Source organism: Dendrobates tinctorius, unplaced genomic scaffold (genome assembly GCF_039654945.1).
Source record: "Dendrobates tinctorius isolate UK_male_01 unplaced genomic scaffold, ASM3965494v1 ptg000320l, whole genome shotgun sequence".
NCBI classification, from domain to species: domain Eukaryota; kingdom Metazoa; phylum Chordata; class Amphibia; order Anura; family Dendrobatidae; genus Dendrobates; species Dendrobates tinctorius.
The window spans coordinates 470,395-493,546 of NW_027361987.1; the positions used below are offsets into that span (position 1 = coordinate 470,395).

General features: G+C 45.7%; 1 protein-coding gene across 1 annotated transcript in view; it reads right to left on the bottom strand.

Annotated features, from left to right (window-relative positions):
* Positions 1 to 601: 601 nt before the first annotated feature.
* LOC141073942 (uncharacterized) overlaps positions 602 to 23,152 on the bottom strand; it is a 202,581-nt gene continuing 180,030 nt past the window's right edge. The window contains 1 exon segment of the mRNA XM_073561473.1: positions 602 to 1,254. Coding sequence (XP_073417574.1) covers positions 617 to 1,254 — 638 coding nt within the window. The 3' untranslated portion in view covers positions 602 to 616.

Below are 23,152 nucleotides of genomic sequence, written 5' to 3' on the forward strand. Positions count from 1 at the left end.
GACAGCAGTATTCCTGCCGCGCCCCTCCCCCCCTAATAGGGCTCCCTTTCCTCAGCTGGCGCCGCACCTGGCCGGAGAGCCGACGCTTATCGGCGTTTACGATGGGCGCCGCCATCTTGGTTTCTCGCGCCTGCGCAGTGGCGCCGCCAACCCGGAAGCGCATCATCCGTCCGCCCCCTGACGTCACCGCGACCCCGACGTGACCGGAAGTCGCCCTGGCGCTCCGGAATGCAGTGCTCCCTGGCCCCAGCACCCCGCAGCCACGCCGGCCCCCGTTACCACCGCACTTGCGCCGCCGGAGCCGGGAGCCCCCGGGGGGACATACTCAGCGGCGGCCTTACCCTGGAGACGGACCTCCTCCGGACGCCGCTCCCTGCTGCATACGCCACCGCCATGCCACCCATCCTGGGCCACCGTGGCGTCTTCCAGGAGTTCTGCACCAGGCCGAGGTAGGAGACCCCCTCGCTACCTGTATCGGCCGGCCTGGGATCCAGTCTTTTGTAGGATCCCATCCCCTCAGGAACAGGAAACCAACTGATGCGTGGGAGATGTGCCGCCCTTTTGTATCTGTAGGTTTCCTGTTCCTAAAGGGCGGATCCCCTCTCTCGTGGTGCTGTCATGGGAGTCCGAATAAATGTGACTTACGTGCAAAACATTTCCCACATTCTGAACATGAGAAAGGCTTCTCCCCTGTGTGGATTCTCTGGTGATTAACACAATCTGATTTATTGTTAAAACATCTCCCACATTCTGAACAGGAAAAAGGTTTCTCCCCTGTGTGAGTTCTCTGGTGCTTAACACAATTTGATTTCATGCTAAAACATTTCCCACATTCTGAACATGAAAAAGGCTTCTCCCCTGTGTGAGTTCTCTGGTGCTTAACACAATTTGATTTCCTGCTAAAACATTTCCCACATTCTGAACATGAAAAAGGCTTCTCCCCTGTGTGAATTCTCTGGTGCTTAACAAAATGTGATTTAAGTGCAAAACATTTCCCACATTCTGAACAGGAAAAAGGCTTCTCCCCTGTGTGAGTGCTCTTGTGCGTAACCAATTGTGATTTACGTGCAAAACATTTCCCACATTCTGAACATGAAAAAAGCTTCTCTCCTGTGTGAATTCTCTGGTGCCTAACACAATCTGATTTATTGCTAAAACATTTCCCACATTCTGAACATGAAAAATATTTGGCTCCTGTGTGAATTCTCTGGTGTGTAACAAAATGTGATTTCTTGTTAAAACATTTCCCACATTCTGAACATGAAAATGACTTCTTTGCTTTAGGAGCAGTTTGTTTTTTAATGTCTCTTTTGTGACTTTGATTTTCCTTAGTAGTCAGTAATGAATCAGAAGATGGGACCTGTTTCATAGGATCAGATGACAGATCTTTGCTGTGAATGGATGATGGTATATCTGGAGTAATCGCATTCATTTCCGTTGTATCTTGTAGGATCTCAAGATCATCAGATTTAAAAATTGAAGATGTCAGCTGTCCTTCTGATCTCCTGGTACAGTCATCTGCTAAGATAAAAAACATTTTTAATAAAATATCCTTCAGTTTTATATTTTTGAACATTTCTACTTAAACTGTCCATAAAAATGGCAAGCTATGTAAAAAACTTTTTTTATCAAGACAATGACAGTTCACAGTCTAATAGTAAACCTTGTTGGATGAGCCAGTAGTGTGTTGTGTTCTACTGTTTGTACATTCTGCCTCCCAAATATCGAATAAAAAGGAAACCAATCAATGTTATGTAGGCGAAAATAATACCAATTCTCATCTCACAAAAAACAAGTCCCCACTCAGGTCCATCATCTGTCAATGGAAAAACAGAGGTTCCCACACTATTAGTGGATCAAAGGCTGTTGAAAAGCAACAAGGTTTCTATAAACCAATCCAGCAAAATCCGCTCTCACTTCGGAGTCTTGCAGTGTGCGCAAACAACATTTAGGATCCCTGTATTGAGCAATATTATAGTGAGAAGAACCCACTTAATTTGCGGTGTGTGTCTCCTGGAGCACAATCTGGGCACTATGTGCTGGGTAATAAAATGGCAAATGTGTAATTTCCACTCTCCAACATCCACTGCGTGTTAATTTCCGGAAAGTGGCTGTGGAGTCAAAATATTCACTCCTCCTAAGGATTATAACCCTCAGTGAATTAATTTATAAAATGGAATCACTTTATGGGGATTTCTACTATCCTGGTTTTCTGTCATTTAGTTATATTAGAGTTTCTGCAAACCCCCCAAAAAGGCACGTACCCATTTCTTCAATGCCATCAATGTGATAATGTTCAGAAAGGCAGCTGTTATGAATGAGTCACCGAAGTAGGAAAAAACAAAAATACAAGCTAAGTCCAGAAAACCGGAGAGGTTGGTAGCTATCGGATTGCAGACCCCTGATCCTATCCACAACTAACAGTAGCAGTGGGGGGTTCCTACGATGCCCTAGACCCCTCGATCACAGCCGGAGAACTAAATAGGCCTAAAGAAAGAAAGGGGAAATCTAAACTGCCCCAGAGCAGACCCCAAAGCAATAGGCAGCCCCCAACATATAATGACGGTGAAGCAAGATGAAAACACTAACACAGATAGAAAGATAGGTTGAGCAAACGATGGGGCCCAAGCTAACTAAACAGGACAGGATAGAAAAGCTGCTGTCTGCAATCCGTAAAAAACCCTACCAAAAAATGTCCCAACCGTCTGATAGGAAAAACAAGCCCTGAAGTCGCTAGGACTTCAAAATGACTATATCAGCACTCAGGTAAATTCTGAAGACAGAGCAAAGAGATAAACTGATCAGAGACAAAAATGGAACTCAGCACACCCCCGACCGGGGATGGCTGAACTCCAAAAAACAAGGTAAACAAAACAAAACTGATAAGTTCAAAAGCAGAGCAAAAACTTATCTTTGGGAAGCAGGAGTCAGACTGGTCTCCAAGAATCCAGCAGAGAAATCACCAGCGACTCAGAAGGGCGTCGGCTGCCTTATATCCAGTCAGAAGTTCCTGTTATCCAGTCATCATCTACCAGATCAGGTGTTTGGTAATCAGCCTCACTACCTTCCTTCACCAGAAGAGGGAGTTCATCAGACGTCGACGGTGAAGGGGAAAATGAACTCACAACAGGCAACACTTTTTTCAGTCCACACTCGGGCAAAAAATAAATGTTTTACATTAACAAGTGTGGTACCATTGGTCAAATAGGACACTTATCCTCTTAATTCCATACCATTTCACCATAACCTAATATGCTCACCTTACACTGACATCTATCATCTGCTTCATTTAATACAATACGCAGTGTTAGTGGGCACAACCTGGCTATTTTAATAGATACAAGCTTATTTTCGACTCCCCTCTCACTTGTGAAACGTGTAGTGCACACAGAACTACTTGCTGTCTGTGGAACGCAAACAATGGGTCTTCCGGTGCTTGGAACACACGCCAACATCACTTCCGCTTTAGTTGCTCAGGACACATGTAATTCCAGTCCCGCCCCTTTCCTATTTAGCCTCCGGCATTTAGACTCCACATTGCGACGTGACAAGCGGTGGAAACCGTGTTCAGCCTGACGCCCGTCACCACTGACCACCCATGGTAAGAATTTCATAGATTACTATGTCCATATAACCTATATGTCTCACACATGTATCAGTGGAATTATAACGTTCTGATACGTTTCTCTTTAGCTTCACAAAGAGCTATTGTACGGAATCTACTATAATTACAGGTATAAACGCTCCTCTATTCTCTTTTTTATATATACGTGTTTAACCCTATACTCACCTTATAATGGTCTTCTGTATAGAATCCCAACAGGGAGCGTTACTACAAGCCTCGCTCTTAACACATCAGGTATCCTTATAATACCACTTTAATTACCACAAACTAATCACCTCCTGGTCTGATCTCTAATTATTTTTTGATCTTAGTACTATTGGCCTCACAAGGTTCTGCCATATGCCACCCTGAATTAATATACAGCATTCTACTATAACAGGGAGCTGGATAGCTCACCATTGTGCTTCTTACAACAGGTAATTTATTATACCTCTAGTTTCTCCTTTATGTGTATCCTATTTTTTACTTATCATACTTACGTGAGCTTATATTATATTCCAGTGGGGATCCACGTTTGTTCTCCATATTTACCACAATAATTTTAAGCAGTCATGGTTTATGATGCATGTAGGCCAGGACACTGGTTTATCTGACCACTACATTTACTGGGCCCTGCTGTCCTAGATTAGTTTGATTGTTAACGAGCAGAGCAAAAAAAAAACAACAAAAAAACCAGATCTAAGCATCAGACTCCTATATATTCAGACATAGCTTGGGGGAGGTATTTATGCACATTTAATCAAAGTACATTTGATCAAAGTATGAATCAGTTATAACATGGCAGTTAGACAGGGCAGGAGACAGTTAAGACATTTATATACATCTTATCCATGTATATTTGGATTACAACAAATATATACCATATGCATTTGTATAATTTATATCCTGGCCGCTGCATTCATACACATCCACCGACCTGGCACTAACTCTTTACACTCCATCCATATCGGCCCCTCAGTCCTTTCCTTTGTATAGCACTCATGCTCTCTTCACACTGCTACATTGCACAGATCCAGTCAGTCCCACGATTCAACATCAGAGACGCTCTCACAAATCACTTAACCATCTGCTCACTTTCTATCCTCCTCCTAGTCGCAGGGGACATCTCTCCCAACCCCAGCCCCTCATGTTATAGTAAGTCAAACTCCCCAACTGCTACACTCAGAAACCCCTCTAATCTTATTAATGTTCCCTGCATGCCTTCTGTCTCTCTTAATTGTGCCCTTTGGAATTCTCTGTGTAACAAACTCTCCTTCATCCATGACTTCTTCTTTTCTAATTCTCTTAACCTTCTGGCTCTTACTGAAACTTAAATCCAGCAGACACTACTGCTGCTGCTGCTCTTTCATATGGGGGACTAGACTTTTCTCATACCCCAAGATCAGACAATGGAGCAGGTGTAGGCATTGGTCTGCTCCTATCACCAAAATGTACCTTTCAGGTTATCCCTCAAGCACCCTCACTTGTCTTCCCTTACTTTGAGGTCCAGGCCGTCAGACTCAACACTCCCTTCTCCATGTGAGAGGCAGTGGTGTATCGTCCTCCCGGCCCCTCCCATCAGTTCCTGGATCATTTTGCCACCTGGCTTCCACATTTTCTCTCCTGTGACATCCCCACCCTCATCATGGGCGATTTCAACATCCCCATTGCTCTTCCCCTCTCCCCATCTGCTTCTCACCTTTTATCTCTAAGCTCCTCTTTCGGCCTCTTGGAGCATACTAACTCTCCAATGCATGAAGCCGGAAACTCCGAACACTTGGTCTTCTCTCGGCTTTCTGCAGTGGATGATTTCGCAAACTCCCCTCTCCCACTCTCTGACCACAACCTTCTTTCATTCTCTATCAAGAACTGCCATCCCGCTCAGGTCACCCCCACTGTCCATACTTACAGAAACATACAGGCCATTAACACCCAGAAACTTATGAAGAACTTGCAGTCATCATTGGCCCCTATCTCCTCCCTCTCATGTCCTGATTCTGCATTGAAGCATTACAATGAAAAACTTCAAAGTGCCCTGGATGAAATTTCACCTCCTATATACAGAACAACAGGACACAGACGTCAACAACCCTGGCGCACCCTGCAAACACGTTTCCTGCAGCGGTGCTCCAGGTGCGCCGAATGTCTGGAGAAAATCCAATCTACCAGAAGATTTCATCCATTATAATTTTATGCTTAGAACATACAACACTGCCCTTCACCTCTCCAAACAAACCTATTTCAACACCCTCATCACCTCACTGTCCAATAACCCTAAACGTCTCTTTGAGACTTTTCATTCTCTACTCAACCCAAGAGTGCAGGCCCCAACCACAGAGCTTTGAGCTGACGATCTGGCCAATTACTTCAAAGAAAAAATTGACCATATCCGACAGGAAATTATCTCCCAATCACCTCATACCATGCACTGTCCTCCCTCCCCCACTGCATCTAGCTCACTCTCTGATTTTGAAACAGTCAAAGACGAAGTAAGCAGGCTCCTTGCATCTTCTCGCCCAACCACTTGCATCAGTGACCCAATTCCATCACATCTCCAGTCCCTTTCCCCTGCTGTCACCTCTCACCTAACTAAAATATTTAACCTCTCTCTCTCTTCCGGTATCTTTCCTTCCTCATTTAAGCATGCCATCATACAGCCATTACTTAAAAAACCATCCCTCGACCAAAACTGTGCCGCTAACTATAGACCTGTCTCTAATCTTCCCTTCATCTCTAAACTCCTGGAACGCCTGGTCCACTCCCGTCTTATCCACTATCTCTCTGATAACTCTCTTCTCGACCCTCTCCAATCCAGTTTCCGCTCTTTACACTCTACTGAAACTGCCCTCACTAAAGTCTCTAATGGTCTACTAACAGCTAAATCTAATGGTCATTCCTCCATGCTAATTCTCTTGGATCTCTCTGCAGCGTTCGACACTGTGGATCATCAGCTCCTCCTCACTATCCTCCGTTCCATTGGCCTCAAGGACACCGTTCTCTCCTGGTTCTCCTCCTATCTCTCTGATTGCTCCTTTTCTGTATCTTTTGCTGGTTCCTCCTCCTCTCATCTTCCCTTCCTCAAGGATTGGTTCTAGGCCTCCTCCTCTTCTCCTTGTACACTGCCCCTATTGGTCAAACAATCAGTAGATTTGGTTTTCATTACCATCTCTATGCTGATGACACCCAATTATATGCTTCCTTTCCTGACATCATGCCTGCCTTTTTAGAAAACACCAGCGATTGTCTAAACACTGTGTCTAACATCATGTCCTCACTATATCTGAAACTGAACCTGTCAAAGACTGAACTCCTTGTGTTTCCTCCCTCCACTAATGCACCTATACCCGACATTGCCATTTCTGTTTGTGATTCCACTATTACTCCCCAGCAACATGCCCGCTGTCTTGGGGTCATACTTGACTCCGAGCTTTCATTCGCCCCCCACATCCGATCACTGGCTCGCTCTTGTTATCTGCACCTCAAAAACATTTCTAGAATTCAACCTTTTTCTTTCCTTCGACTCCGTGAAAACTCTTACTGTTTCTCTTATTCATTCTCGTCTGAACTATTGTAACTCTCTTCTAATCGGTCTCCCTCTTACCAAACTCTCCCCCCTCCAATCTGTCGTGAATGCTGCAGCCAGGATCATATTCCTCGCCAATCGTTACACCGATGCCTCTACTTTGTGCCAGTCAGTACACCGGTTACCCATTCACTCCAGAATCCAGTACAAACTTAGTACACTCACCCACAAAGCTCTCCATGGTCAGCACCACCCTACATCTCTTCTATCGTCTCAGCCTACCACCCTACCCGCGCCCTCCGTTCTGCTGATGACCTGAGGTTAGCATCCTCAATAATCAGATTCTTCCACTCCCGTCTCCAAGACTATACATGTGCTGCATCAATTCTTTGGAATGCACTTCCCAGGTCAATACGATTAGTCCCCAATCCCTACAATTTTAAACGTGCCCTGAAAATGCATTTATTCACACTGGCCTACCACCTCAACACATTAACCTAATCTATCCCTGTGTGGCACAGCCAAAAGTTTTACCATAACCAGATTCCCCGTATCATGTTCCCACAAGCTTTATGCATCCATTAGCCCTCTGTGTCTGTACTGTTACACACTTAACATTATGGCTGGTCCATACAATCAGGGCAATTGTTACCACCCACCTTTCGTGTCTACCTCTTTCCTCATAGACTGTAAGCTTGCGAGCAGGGCCCTCACTCCTCTTGGTATTTGTTATAATCTATGTGATTATTGTTATGCTGTAATGTCTATAGTCTGTACAAATCCCCTCCGAAATGTAAAGTGCTGCGGAATATGTCGGCACTATAGAAATAAAATTATTATTATTATTTATTAGGTTCATTATCCATTTTTTTCTTTCCTTTCAGTCTTCCCATCTGGTTCTCCATACATATTATTTTATTTTTTTCTGTACAATTATCTCTTACTATGTAAATGTATTTCATTATCTTTTTTGTAAATTATACTACATCTTTGATTTTCCATACATTGTAAGCAGGACATAGTCATTGTATGCTTTTATTTATCATTTATCGCAGACTGAGGAAGGCCATGTAGGCCGTAACGTTGGGAGCTGAATAGCTCACCATTGTGCTTCTTACAACAGTGGGGATCCACGTTTGTTCTCCATATTTACCACAATAATTTTAAGCAGTCAGACTGAGGAAGGACATGTAGGCCGAAACGTTATTTTACGGACTGCACAAATAAAAACATTTCTACTATACATGGACGCCTTAAGTTGAGTGCCAAGTTATCGTATTTTTCGCTTTGCGAGACACACTTTTTTCCCCCCAAATTTGTGGGGGAAATGGGGGTGCATCTTACAATGCGGATATACCGGTAACCACTTACCTGTAAGTAGCTGCAGGCTGGGATGAGGGGGTGTCCGTTGCCGCCGCGCTGCTGTTGCCCGCTGCTGCTGCCTGGGATGTCCGCTGCTGCTGCCTGGGGTGTTCGCTTCCGCCCGTGATGTCCGCTGCTGCGAGGGGCTCTGCCGACATTTTGTGAATGGCCAGAACCCCCCGGCAGTTCTGTGGTTTCCTCCTGTGCGTTGGACTCCAGTAACATGGCCGCCGGGAGGCGGCGCAAGCGCAGACGAAAATCTCGGGAGATGAGATTTCAGTGCTGAGATCTCATCTCCGAGATCTCCATGCTGAGATTTCCATCTGCGTAGGCGGCCATTTTACTGGAGTCCACATGCACAGGCTGAAACTATGGAACTTCCAGGGGGCTCTGGTCTTTCAAGAAATGTTGACAGAGGCCCCCGCAGCGGCGGACATCCCGGGCAGTGGCGGCGGACAGCAGCAGCCGAAATCCCAGGCAGTGGTGGCCTCGGACACCCTGGGCAGCGGCGACGGGCAGCAGCAGACACCCTGGGCAGCAGCAGGCCTGTAATAAGTATCAGGCACATGGGACCCTGGCAGCACACTGTTTATCTCGGTGATACAAGCCCATGCACTTCATCCTTCTTTACTTTTGCACTGCAGCACTTTGTACCGGATACTTATTACAGGTCCATTGTAGTTATATGCCCCATGATGTGTTTGCACTATTAGCACTTTATCACACAGCGATTTTGCACTGGTTTCTGTATAGCACCTTTGGCACTAGAGCACTATGGTTATAACACTCTTTACATTTCCACAATGCAGCACTTTGTTTTTCTGATTTCATATTTTTTTTAAATTGGATTCCCTCCATATTAACAATGATAGGGGCAGTTGAGAAAATTAGGAAAAAAATTGAAGCAAAAAATGTGGTCAATTCTCTACTGAATATCCCCTATCCAGGTATATATGGTCCCCTTATCCCCATTCTGATAAACATGGCCCCCTCGTCCCTATCCTGGTATGCATGGCACCATCTCGTCCTGGTATGCATGGCCCCATCTCGTCCTGGTATGCATGGCCCCATCCTTATAAGAAGCCCCCACCCCCATCCCTATCCTGGTATGCATGGCCCCATCAGAAAACAATAAAAAACCCAAATCACTACACTTACCTACCCGACGCTCCCTTCACAGCCTCCTGCTCTGGTGCCAGCAACTGCTATATGCTTGTAAGCAGCGCTGAGGACCATGCGTATTCATGAATATTCATTTCTCTTAAGTAGCGGCACACGTGACCGCCGGTAGCAGCAGTAAGCCGGTGGCTGACACTGTGCGCTACTGAAGAGAAATGAATACTCACTGATCTTTGCATGCACAGTCCTGGCAGCTGTGCTCTGCTTGTGAGCAGCACATGACGTCCCTGCCATGCGCTGCTTACAAGCATATAGTTGCTGGCACCGGAGCAGGATGCTGCGAGGGAACGCGGGGTAGGTAAGTGTAAAGGTTTTTTTTTTTTTTGTTTTCTGATGGGGCCATGAATACCGGGATGGGGGCCAATTATAAGGATGGGGGCTAATCAAGACACTATTATTAAAGAGAAATGAATATTCATTGCCCTCCAAGCCCATGGGCATGGAATGCAGTGAATATTCATTTCTCTTTACCAGCGGGAACAGGAGTTAGCCGCAGCCACCAGCTTCAGCCTCCTGTGACCCGCTGCTCCGCGGATGCCGTTCCCCCACCCCCCACCACATCCAAAGCAGGTACATCTGGACTATAAGACGCACCCCCCATTTTCCTCCACATTTTTGAAGGAATACAGTGCTTCACACAGTCCGAAAAATACGGTAGTTTTAATACAAACTTAAAAACTCAGGAAAAAGGGAAACTCTGCTGTTATTGTACAGAAATTCACACTTGGCCTCACTGCACATTTACTGTTGTCGCTCATAAAAGGGAAGTTTGGCCAGAAAGACTAGACCTGGTCTTGTAGGGACCATGAGACATTCAGCAGCACAGAAGGGAGAGAAGAGTCATCCAATAAGATCTCAGGGATCTAGGAAGCCAACAGCATCATTACCCTCCGCTTTCTCTTACAGGCCCAGCATAATATTTTTCTTCAAGTGATTTTCTATCTTGTCAGCAGATTCTACGTACGCTGTCATTTGGCTTTATAGTTACAGATCTGGGCAGGTAACGGTCAGCATCTCCTAATTCCAGGGGGTAGGTGGATCTACCAGGTTGTAAGTCCAATAGAAAAGGGCTTTCAATGCCAGATATCATTTCAACCATTTTGGGTGGAGGAGAATGTTTTGGTCTAGATGCAAAATGGTGATCATGGTATTACGGCCGGACTACACCACCGACAAAGCAGCCACAGCCGGTGACTAAGAAGAATCTGCGACTTCTCTGCATTCAGTGGTTACTACTCACCTGGGTAGTCATATGTAGGAATCTCCTCGTTACACCACTCATCACCCCTCACATATGTCTCTGTAGTATTAATATGGGTCAGATCTTCACCCTGAAACAAATATTGTAAAAGTCAGAGACAGATGGAGAAGTCCCATCTATGATCAGCTCTAATCCTGCCATCTCCACCGTTCTCATTACACAAGTATAAAACATATAATACTGGTGGATAAAATAAGACTGAGCACAAGACCTTCACAGCCGTCTACACATCATAGGGGAGCTCTCCTGACACCTTCTCTCCATCTACCTGATGATCCTGAGGAACATTGGGATCTTCTTGGTTACAGTCCTGTGGAAGAAGAGGACGGGGACATCTCTCTGGTGTTGTCCTCTTTCTGGATAGATCTGGAGGAAACACATACAGGAACTGAATTCATTCTCTACATACAGATAATTATAGGCCGTGTGTATTTAGTCCTGTCTATTACCTGGTGATGTGAGGGGCTGGGGAACCTCCATTATGACGTTCTTGTACAGATGTCTGTGTCCTTCTAAATACTCCCATTCCTCCATGGAGAAATAGACAGCGACATCCTGACACCTTATAGGAACCTGACACATACAATGATACCGTCATCCCCCGATCCCTTCATAGTGTTACTGTATAATTTCCCAGCATTCCCAGCAGTGTCACCTCTCCAGTCAGCAGCTCAATCATCTTGTAGATGAGTTCTAGGATCTTCTGGTCATTGATGTCCTCATGGATCAGGGGGTGAGGTGGAGGCCCCGTGATTGGGCTCAGGGGTCTTCCCCATCCCTCAGACACAGGGTCCTGACAGCGATCACTAGAGGTCTTCTTCACCACTGTGTAATCCTGGTTATGGAGAGACACATTGATAAATCTCACTACAGACATTTCCAGAGTCCTCACCTCTCCAGTTCTGTCCATCTGTTATTCCCATAGATAAGAATGATGTAATGTGACGTCATCAGAATCTCTCACCTCTCCAGTGAGACGGAAGAGGATCTCTAGGGTGAGGTGTAACATCCTCTCCGCCATCTTGTCTCTGCCCATATCCATCCTTGATGGGTAAATCAGGAAAATTCTCTTCTGTAGAAGATCTTCACTGAGAGGATCCGATATTGTAGAGACCTGAATGAGAAGAAGATGATGCGATGTAACATCATAAGAATCCTGTGTAATAATACAATTACTGGAGATAATAAAGGAAACATATGAGGAGATTTATTATCTTACAGGGTTTAGTTTTCTTCCCTGACATCTACTAATAAAACCTATATATTTAGGCCACAGACAACAATCAGTTTCCTCCTCGGAGTCGGCAGCTGAACACGTTCCTCATAGACTCATCCTCCATAACGCTAATTCTGGTCTCAATACCGACACTGGAATTGGCATTAGCAATACTGCAGGAGATATTTTTTACACGCAGTAGCGTAGCTACCGGGGGTGCAGAGGGGGTGGTTGCCCCAGGCCCTGTGTTCTGAGGGGGCCCACCCGGAGCTACGCTACTGTCAGGGCTGGCGTTTGTACTGCACATGTATTAGAGTGCAGAGAGTGAGTCATGTGACCGCTCTTCTGCAGTCTGTGGAGGAGAGGGGGAAGGAAGGTCACTCACCCAATCCAGGATGAGCGCGCTCTCCTTCAAAGCTCCCTGCTGCAGAGAAGTCATCAGCCCCAAAAGCCTGGACGCAGCGGGGCTTGCTCTGCCTCTGACTGTGAGCTGAGCTCACTGTCTGCACTCTTCTGCTTCTGCCTGGAAGGAACCTGACAGCCAAGGAGGCTAGGAGCAGCACCGAGGACCAGGGACACACTGGACACAGCATGAGGACTGATGAGTATCTTGGCACATGTCATTTACTATTTGATATGTCTAATCTGTTGGTCGAATATATACATACAGATATATAAAGCAATTAAGGTTCTTAAAGGGTTTGTCCACTACTTTAAATTAACCCCCCAATGTATCCCCCTGGCGCCCCTTATGAATTTTGTAAATACCTCATGTTGCCTATACTGCCTGTGAGCGTCGCTATCGCTGGCCGCTCACAGGCAGCACATGACCCCTGGCTGCAGCCGGCTCTTGCTTCTGTTGACGTCCCGACAAGTGCTGGCAGCAGCCGGGGGTCCATCTTCCTCCTTCCACACTGGCTGCCAGGCTGTGGGCACAATTATCCCCCCGCGTCACACCCGGCATCCACTAGGCACCCATTCATTGAGAAAGCGTGCAGTGGATGCTGGGTGTGACCCCGGGGGTAACCCCGCCCACAACCCAGCAGCCACTGCGGGGACCCAGCGCTGAGTCACGCCTCACTTGTGACATCAGCGCTGGGTTACGTGCTGCCTGTGAGCGACCAGCGATAATGCCGCACACAGGCAGTATAGGCAACATGAGGTATTTACAAAATTCATTAGGGGCCCCGGGGGGATACATTGGGGGTTAATTTAAAGTAGTGGACAACCCCTTTAAACTTTTATGTCTTGTTTATCCTGCAAGCTGGACAGAGACTAAGGGTATGTGCACACGTTGCTTATTCCATTGTGGATTTTTCTGCACGGACTCTGCAGAATCCGCAGGTAAGACGACCTGTGTTTTATCTGCGGGTTTCCTGCGGATTTAGTACGGATTTTCTCGCGTTTTTACACCTGCAGATTCCTATAATGGAATAGGTGTAAAAACGCTGCGGAATCCGCACAAAGAATTGACATGCTGCAGAAAATAAACCGCTGTGTTTCCGCGCTGAATTTTCCGCAGCATGTGCACAGCGGTTTTTGTTGCTCACTATGGGCCTGATTCACCGTCTCTCCTGCCTTGATTGACATGGCTGACGTCTCCTGTGTCATCCACTGTCTGTCCAGTTCTCGCACCTGCACAGGAGGGAACAGGAGCTGCGCAGCGCAACAGACCGGATGACATAGGAGGCGTCAGCCACGTCAGTAAAGGCAGGAGGATGGCAATTGTGGGGTCAGAGGAGGCGCTGAGCAGGGACCATAGACACTCATCCGACTGGACGCTGCCGATTAGCTTACGAGAAGGAGAATGATTATTTTCTTAAGTTTGCGAGCGGCTGGAATCTTGCAGGATGGCTTTTTAAATGTGGCTAAAAGGCGGTGGCTACAGGTCTTACAGATTAAAGGGAGCCTTTCAGCATGCTGCCCCCATATAAGGTCCAGCCAGCATCGCCCTCACATACAGTGTTCTAGAATGCTCTCTATATGTCCCCAATCCTCTATGCAAGGCACAAAAAAGAGCTTTCATTATACTCACAGACGGCGCGGTCTGGGCGTCTCTAGTCCTAATCCGGTGCTCACCCTCTTCTTGTGATCGCTGTCCCGCTTCGTGTGGAAGATGCGTCCTACATCATGCATTCAGTGTCCTCTAGCGCACTTCTGTGCAGGTGCACTTATCTTTGCCCTACTGAAGTCAGAGCATAGTATTGTAGTGCGCATGCGCCGGCTTTACATCCAGGTCATCAGCGCACTTTAGCCTTTCCCAGCACATACGCACTACAGTACTTAGCTCTGCTTTCAGCAGCCCAGAGAAAAGTGCGCCTGCACAGGAGCACAATGGGTGACACTGTGTGGATGACTAAGGACGTGTCATCCAGATGATGCAGTTATGGAGAATGGCGATCTTAAGTCAAGACCAGCTATGCCTTGGTGAGCGCCATTGGTGAGTATAATGAGAGGTCATTTTTATGCCTTGCAGAGGCAATAGGGGCAGATTTACAGCTTTCCATATAGACTCTGCCTATGGGGAAGCATTATGCTATAGAGGCTGCCTATGGGGGTGCATTATACTATATAGTCTTCCTATGGGGGTGCATTACGCTATAGAGGCTTCCTATGGGGATGCATTACATTATAGAGGCTGTCTATGGGGGTGCATTACACTATAGAGGCTGCCTATGGGGATGCATTATACTATATAGTCTTCCTATGGGGGTGCATTACGCTATAGAGGCTTCCTATGGGGATGCATTACATTATAGAGGCTGCCTATGGGAATGCATTACATTATAGAGGCTGCCTATGGGGAGTGCATTACATTATAGAGGCTGCCTATGGGGGTGCATGATACTATAGAGTCTTCCTATGGGGGTGCATTACATTATAGAGTCTGCCTATGGGGATGCATTACATTATAGAGGCTGCCTGTGGGGGTGCATTATACTATAGAGACTGCCTATGGGGGTGCATTATACTATATAGTCTTCCGATGGGGGTGCATTACACTATAGAGGCTGCCTATGGGGGTGCATTATACTATAGAGGCTGCCTATGGGGGTGCATTACGCTATAAAGGCTTCCTATGGGGGTGCATTATACTATATAGTCTTCCTATGGGGATGCATTACATTATAGAGGCTGCCTATGGGGATGCATTACATTATAGAGGCTGCCTATGGGGGTGCATTATACTATATAGTCTTCCTATGGGGAGTGCATTACATTATAGAGGCTGCCTATGGGGGTGCATGATACTATAGAGTCTTCCTATGGGGGTGCATTACATTATAGAGGCTGCCTATGGGGATGCATTACATTATAGAGGCTGCCTGTAGGGGTGCATTATACTATAGAGACTGCCTATGGGGGTGCATTAGACTATATAGTCTTCCTATGGGGGTGCATTACATTATAGAGGCTGCCTGTGGGGGTGCATTATACTATAGAGACTGCCTATGGGGATGCATTATACTATATAGTCTTCCTATGGGGAAGCATTACACTATAAAGGCTGCCTATGAGGGTGCATTATACTATATAGTCTTGCTATGGGGGCGCATTATACTATAGAGGCTGCCTATGGGGGTGCATTACACTATAGAGTCTGCCTATGGGGGTGCATTATACTATATAGAGAGGTGTGACAGGGGCAGATGGCGGCAGCATGACACAGATTTGGTGCCAAGCAAAGGAAAGGGGTGCGGGGAGGAATCTGAGGTACCGGCCATGGTAAAGTGCCCGAGGCAGCTGGTTGTGGGGCAGAACTCTGCTTACAGGGGCATAATGGGGGCATTACACTATAGAGGCTGCCTATGGGGGTGCATTACACTATAGAGGCTGCCTATGGGGAGTGTATTATACTATATAGAGAGGTGTGACAGGGGCAGATGGCGGCAGCATGACACAGATTTGGTGCCAAGCAAAGGAAAGGGGTGCGGGGAGGAATCTGAGGTACTGGCCATGGTAAAGTGCCCGAGGCAGCTGGTTGTGGGGCAGAACTCTGCTTACAGGGGCATAATGGGGGCATTACACTGTGTGGGGCCAAGAAAGGGGCCCTGTACTATGGGAACACTCCGTCTCCTCACTGCCTGTCCTCCATAGTGGGGTCGTATGTATCTATTACAGGAAACAGCACAGAAACGTGATGATTCTTATAAAGAGTCTCAGTGCAGAAGGGGTTAATGTCCCCCGTGCTCAGTAATGGGGGGAATCTCCACATACCTCCACCTGCAGAGCCGCACTCCACATATATGGCTGCTCTGTGCACAGGACCTGTGATGAGGTCACAGGAGGGGAGGAGTCAGGGGTCACATGATCTCCGGAGTGCAGACCTCCATGGAGGCTTCTCCTCAGTCAGTGACATTCCCGCCATTATTCGCCCCTCACTACTGGCACAATTACCCCGTGCCGCCTTCTCTACACAGTGTTATGTGTGGAATGTGACGTGTGATTTCTCTGGAGGGAAACAGACCCCACACATGAGGGAATTCTCACCAGTTACCGGCCGTCTACTATATGGCGGCATATGATTGTGCTATCGACTCCACACCAGGAGCTAAAATGCCCAAATCTCGGTTATTTCCTCCTTCCAGAGTCCGACTGAGGCCGGGGTCACACATAACGTATAAGAAATCGGTCCGTGTTTCAGGGCCGAGAATGGCAGAGATGTTCCCTGTTCAGTGATCCGTGTGTCCTCCGTGTGCAGAGCGAGGATGCGATCTCCTCACATCAAAGTGTCCGTGTGGTGAGATTTTACTGAAAAATGGACATTTGACCGATCCATGGCCTGAAATATTATAGGTCTTTATAGTTCATACAGATATAGATGGCAGAATCGCCGATAATTCTGTAACATCATGACAGAACCCGACAGGAGAGGAGACATAGTTCACATACAATAAACCATTGCAGAACCATTAGAGTTATAGATGTCAGTGACTAATAGTGTCAGTACTATGTGTACTATGGCTAGAGGAGCGCTAGGGTGAGGGCAAAGGACACTGCTTCCGAGACACGAGGAGCGTGCCCCTCTAGACCCATTAGCCTGGAACCGCTACTGCGGAGCCAGGGAAGGTTCCCCCTCGAACACTGTGCCCTGTTAACCGTCACAGGGCGAAGACACATTAGACTGCCGCTCTGAGCATGTACTGCCTCTGCACTTGTGGTCGCCACTAACCAGCCTGAGCTTGGTGCTGGAAAGCACACTATCTGCACGGCGCCGTACAGACGGACGCTGCTACACATGCGGTACTGTGATGCCTGTGCTGACTGACGCCCACTGGCGCTAACGGATGAGAGAGCTGAATGCACTGTGGCGCTAGGCAGTATCAGTACTAGGTGCTGACTCTAACTCTGTGACCCTAACTCATACACAACCGAGGGAGGGGAGTCATAATGAGTCATTCACCTGTCTCATACAGCCATCATCACACACACCATTATAACAATAAGAATTAATCTCTATCATAGCACATAGCGGGGCGGCAAGGCTTTTATAGCCACGACCTTCCGGGACCTTCCTGATGGTCGAATCAGAGCAGGAGCTGGACCTAAGCATGTGACCTCCGATCTCCAATGAGAGATCGTCCCACGGGCATGCTTAGTGGACCGAAAAGAGGACTTAGTCCCTGGAGTAGCTCGCTGCTGACCAGCATACTAAGTCGCCCGGAGCAAAGGTCGGAGCAGGATGCCGGTGCATGTCGGCGGAGACCCTCATTCTCTCCTTGGAGGCCCGGATGGCATCCTGAGTGCATTCCCAAATGTCACGAGCCTCCACCACCCAGTCTGCCACCCTGGAATAGGTGGACAACACGGGCATAGGGACAGGGACGCGCGGAAGCTGGCCATAATTAAGTAGGAATGGGGTCTAGCCGGTGGAATCGGCCACAGCATTGTTCAAAGCAACTCCGCCCACGGTAGCAGGGATTCCCAGTCATCTTGCCTGGCCGAGACAAAATTTCATAGGTATGTGACCATGGTCTGGTTGGATCTCTCTACCAACCCGTTCGTCTCGGGATGATAGGCTAAACATTCCCAAATCCTGCAACCTTTCCTCATAAGACAGGTTTTGCAGACCGGTCACCATTCTGGTCGCTCTTTTCTGAACTTGCTCCAGTTTGTTGATGTCTTTTTTGAAATGTGGCACCCAAAACTAGACACAGTATTCCAGATGAGGTATGACCAAAGAGGAGTCGAGGGCAATAATGACTTCACGTGATCTAGACTGTATGCTTCTGTTAATACATCCTAGAATTGCATTTGCCTTTTTTGCTGCTGCATCACACCGTTGACCTATTAGTATACCCAAGTCTTTTTCACATGTGCTGTTGCTTAGCCCTATTCCTCCCATTCTGTATATGCTTTTCTCATTTTTATTGCCCAGATGTAGTACTTTGCATTTTTCCCTGTTAAAAACCATTCCACTAGTTGCTGCCCACTGCTCCAGTTTATTTATATCTTTTTGAATCCTTTCTCACTCTTCTCTATTATTAGTTATCCCTCCTAGCTTTGTGTCATCAGCAAATTTAATTAGTTTACCCTCAATTCTTTCATCTAAATTGTTGAAAAAGATGTTGAACAATACAGGGCCCAGGACAGAGCCCTGTGGTACCCCACTTTAGACATTCTTCCAACTGGATGTGCAGCCATTTACGACTACTCTTTGGGTGCAATCACTAAGCCAGTTATGAATCCACCTAACAGTTGCCTTGTCCATTCCATACCAAGTCATTGTTTTCAATAAGGATTGTGTGAGATACTTTGTCAAATGCTTTGCTGAAGTCAAGATATACTATATCTACAGCATTTCCCTGATCCACCCAATCAGTGATTCTGTCATAGAAGGAAATTAAGTTAGTCTGACATGACTTATTAGTTACAAACCCATGCTGACTCTGTTTAATCACTTCATTCTTATCCAGGTATTGACATACATGTTGTTTAATAATTTGTTCAAAGATCTTTCCTGGTATAGACGTCAGACTCACCGGCCTATAGTTGCCTGGGTCCACCTTCTTCCCTTTTTGAAGATAGGAACATTTGCTCTTCTCCAGTCTTCTGGGACTTCTCCTGTACTCCAAGTATTTTCAAATATTATGGAGAGGGGTTCAAAAATTTCTTCTGCTATCTCCTTCAGTACTCTAGGGTGTAGTTCATCAGGACCTGGAGACTTGAATTCATTTAAGTTAGCTAAGTGTTTCCTCACTATCTTTCTGTTTATAGATATCCTGGATTCCTCTATTCCCTTAATAGGACAGTGAAGAACAGTTGATGTTACATTTCCTTTCTGAGAGAAAACAGATGCAAAATAGGAATTTAAAAGTTCGGCCTTCTCAACATCCTGTCTTACCATTTCATCATTTTCATCCGGTAAAAATCCTATAGCATCTTTGACTTTTCCTTTACTTTTGACATATCCCCAAAATCCTTTATTATTGCTTTTGATGTCTCTTGCAAGCCTCAATTCATTGTCAGCTTTAATAATCTGATTTGTGCCCTGCAGGTTCTGCAGACAGCATTATATTCTTCTTTAGATATGCCTCCCTCTTTCCTTTTTATAAACATTTCATTCTTCCTTTTTAGCATGTGCTTAAGTTCTGTGTTCATCCATCCTGGTTTCCTTAAATGCTTCCTATTCTTCCCTCTTTTTGGAATTGTTAACAATTGTGCTTTGAGAATTTCATTTTTCAAGATTTCCCATCCTTCCTGGACATTTTTGTCCTTAAGGATATCCAGCCATTGGATCCCTCCAATTCTCTTTCTGAATCCCTTAAAATCTGCCTTTCTGAAATCTAACCTTGACGTCTGCGTCTTCACAGGTCTTCCTCCTCTAGTTATCCAAAATTCTAAAATAGCATGGTCGCTAACTCCTAGGGTCCCAGCCACTTTTACCTCCTCAACCATTTCCTCCCTGTCTATAAGGATTAGATCCAAGGTAGCAGTTCCCCTTGTTTTCTCCCTTACCTTTTGGAAGACAAAGTTGTTAGCAAGAGAGGATAAGAATTTCCTTGACCTGTTAGTTTTGCCTGAGAGAGATTCCCAACAAATGTCTGGATAGTTGAAATCTCCCATGAAAACTATGTCATATTTTTGGAGAACTTGGCCATTTGATGCATAAAGAGTTCATCCATATCTTCAGCTTGCACAGGCGGCCTGTAGTAAATGCCTACAATGGTGTCCTTTCCATGGTTCTGTCTTTGTATTCTTACCCAAACAGTAAGTAAGTCCTTGTATTCTTACTCTCAAAAGGGAATCCCCCATGACCACCACTCTCCGTTTCTTCTTCACAACATTTTTCTTTCTCCATCCAGGAGGATTCTGAAGGAGTACAAGGTTGCTGTTTGTGGGCAAAGTCTTATCCTGATGTATTTCTTCATCGTTCTCCTGCGTGAGAGCCTGGTACTGGTTCCTGAGCAGTATGGGTGCTGACTGCAAAATGTAATTGCATATGAACACAGACCCAGTTTCTCATTTGGTTCATTGTGCATTCTGTGCATATAAGGGTGTGACCGCCCTGCTTCTGAGTTGGAAAATCCATCCTGTCTGGCCAATACTATTACTGGTGGTTCAGTCCCTCTGTCCTTGTTCACATTTACGTCACTTGACAAGTGGAAAGGTTTTAAATACAAGAGTTAGGACTGTCCCACAAGGGTTGCCGTCACGTGGCGGGATGGCTTCTACATTATTTTGATCAAAATTATGTTAACTAAATACCCTTATTATTACTACCTTCATGCAATTTTTGCAATATATATTTTTTTACTTTTTTATTCCAGGATATTTGTTTTGTGTTTTGTTTTTGGTTTTCTCTGTGTAAAGGTCATGTGTTCATATGCAATTACATTTTGCATGCACATTAATTTACTTTTTCTGCTCAGACCCAGTTTAACATCTGACATTTGCCTGAATTTTTATATCTACACATGGTTTACACAAATTATATTTTCTTGTGGTAACTCTATACTATTTACCATTAGAAGCTGTGTATTTCTGTAATTATTTGTATGTATACATGATTGATTACCACTTCTATCTCTGTAAAAACAATCCCCTTTAACCCCTTTCTGACATTGGGTGTAAATGTACTTCCTCCCTTTGATGTGGGCTCCGGTGCCCCGAACAGCCTCTGACAGCGGCATTTAATGCTCACTTCCAGCAAGCACTGGAAATCCCGCCCATCGGTGACCCCATCACATGATCATGGGTCACCGATGGGTTGGCATGACAACCAGAGGTCTCCAGCAGACCTCTATGCTTGTCACTGCCGGAATGCTGTGAGCGCCGCCCGTTAGCCAAAACCACATGGACCAGTGATCATCCCGCTGAACTCCCGCTCTCCTATTAACATGGGCAAAACGCTACTCAGACAACACAGGGTGAGGGTAAAACAGTGTGGCCATGCTTTACTGTACAACAAAACAGGCAAATAACACATAGAACACAAAGAAAAGATGAGGTGGCACTCACCAGTGTAAAAAGTCTGTTCTTTATTGATCAAGCCGTTCACAGCATGTCCTCAGGGAGAATGGGAGATAGAGTATGCGAGTGATGACGGCCATTTTGCGCTTCTGCGAGTCCACACTTTCTTTACTTGGTGTGCACCCGAAGTGTCCGGTTACATGAGCTCATCATGGCTAACTGAGCAGTATCGCACCGAGCACATGTAGCGGCCGTGATTTCCCTGTGGTGCAGTTCATCTCTTTGTATGCTAACAAATACAACAGTCAGAGTCTCACCCTTCCACTGACCCGCCGGGATAATAGCTTCTGTGACTACAGATCTTCCAGGGTCACTACCCCAGCTGTGGCCCACACACAGAGAGGAGGTAATGACAAGCTTAGGAAGATGACAGTCCATACAAGGCCAGTTGATCCGAGGATCACAACCTGGCTTCATCTTCCAGGGTCGACTACTCCACCTGTGGCATGCACACAGAGAGGAGGTAACAATAAGTGTAGGAAGATGACAGTCCATTGAGTCCATACAAGGTACAAGGCCAGTTGACCGAGGATCACAACCTGGCTTCATCTTCCAGGGTCGACTACTCCACCTGTGGACCGCGCACAGAGAGGAGGTAACAATAAGTGTAGGAAGATGACAGTCCATTGAGTCCATACAAGGTACAAGGCCAGTTGATCCGAGGATCACAACCTGCCTCCAAACGTATCCATGGTTCAGTCATGGTTCAGTGATGGTCAATGGAGCAGATTTGTATTCTTCCAACTGAGGCTGAAAACCCCCAGGTTGTTTCCTATAGAATCAAAGACCTGTGTCCCTTTTGATGATGTAAAATGGCTGTTGTCCTGTCTCTTGTCCTTTGGATGTATGGATGTCTTGGCAGAATCTCTCTGGCTGTTTCTCTGTCTCTTTATACAGAGGCATGTCACCTATTTTTAGACTTAACAAGTGTCCCTCATTCAGTATTTACATAAAGGGTAAGAATGGAGATAAGATTATTATAGCAATGATTATTTAAACTATTTGCATAGTTTTTCCCTCTCTGCTTTAGAAGTCAACAAACTGGCTCCATAACACAATGAATAATTAGCATATCAGCAAAGATCACCAGTGATCAAGGATAAGCGCACAATAAAAGTCAATATTACCGGCTTACACAAACAAAAGTCTGTTTTCTTGACCAACTAGAAATCAACACTTACATTTAAAGCCAACATACAGATAACATTCTATTATTCTTCATTTGCTAAAAAATAGTCATCTGGTTAATTAAGATACAATGCTGTATGTCTTCACAATCCCAAAAGTAGAAAAATCTGTTTTTAAAACTATTAAAAAAATATAAAAAAGTTCAAATCACCCCCCTTTTGCCCCTTTCAAAATAAAACAATAAAAAATCAAACACACACATATTTGTTATAGCCGCGTTCAGAATCGCCAGATCTATCACTATAAAAAAGAATTAACCCGATCACTAAATGGCGTAACGAGAAAAATGTCAAAACGCCAGAATTACTTTTTTTGGCCACAACATTGCATTAAAAAGCAATAAAG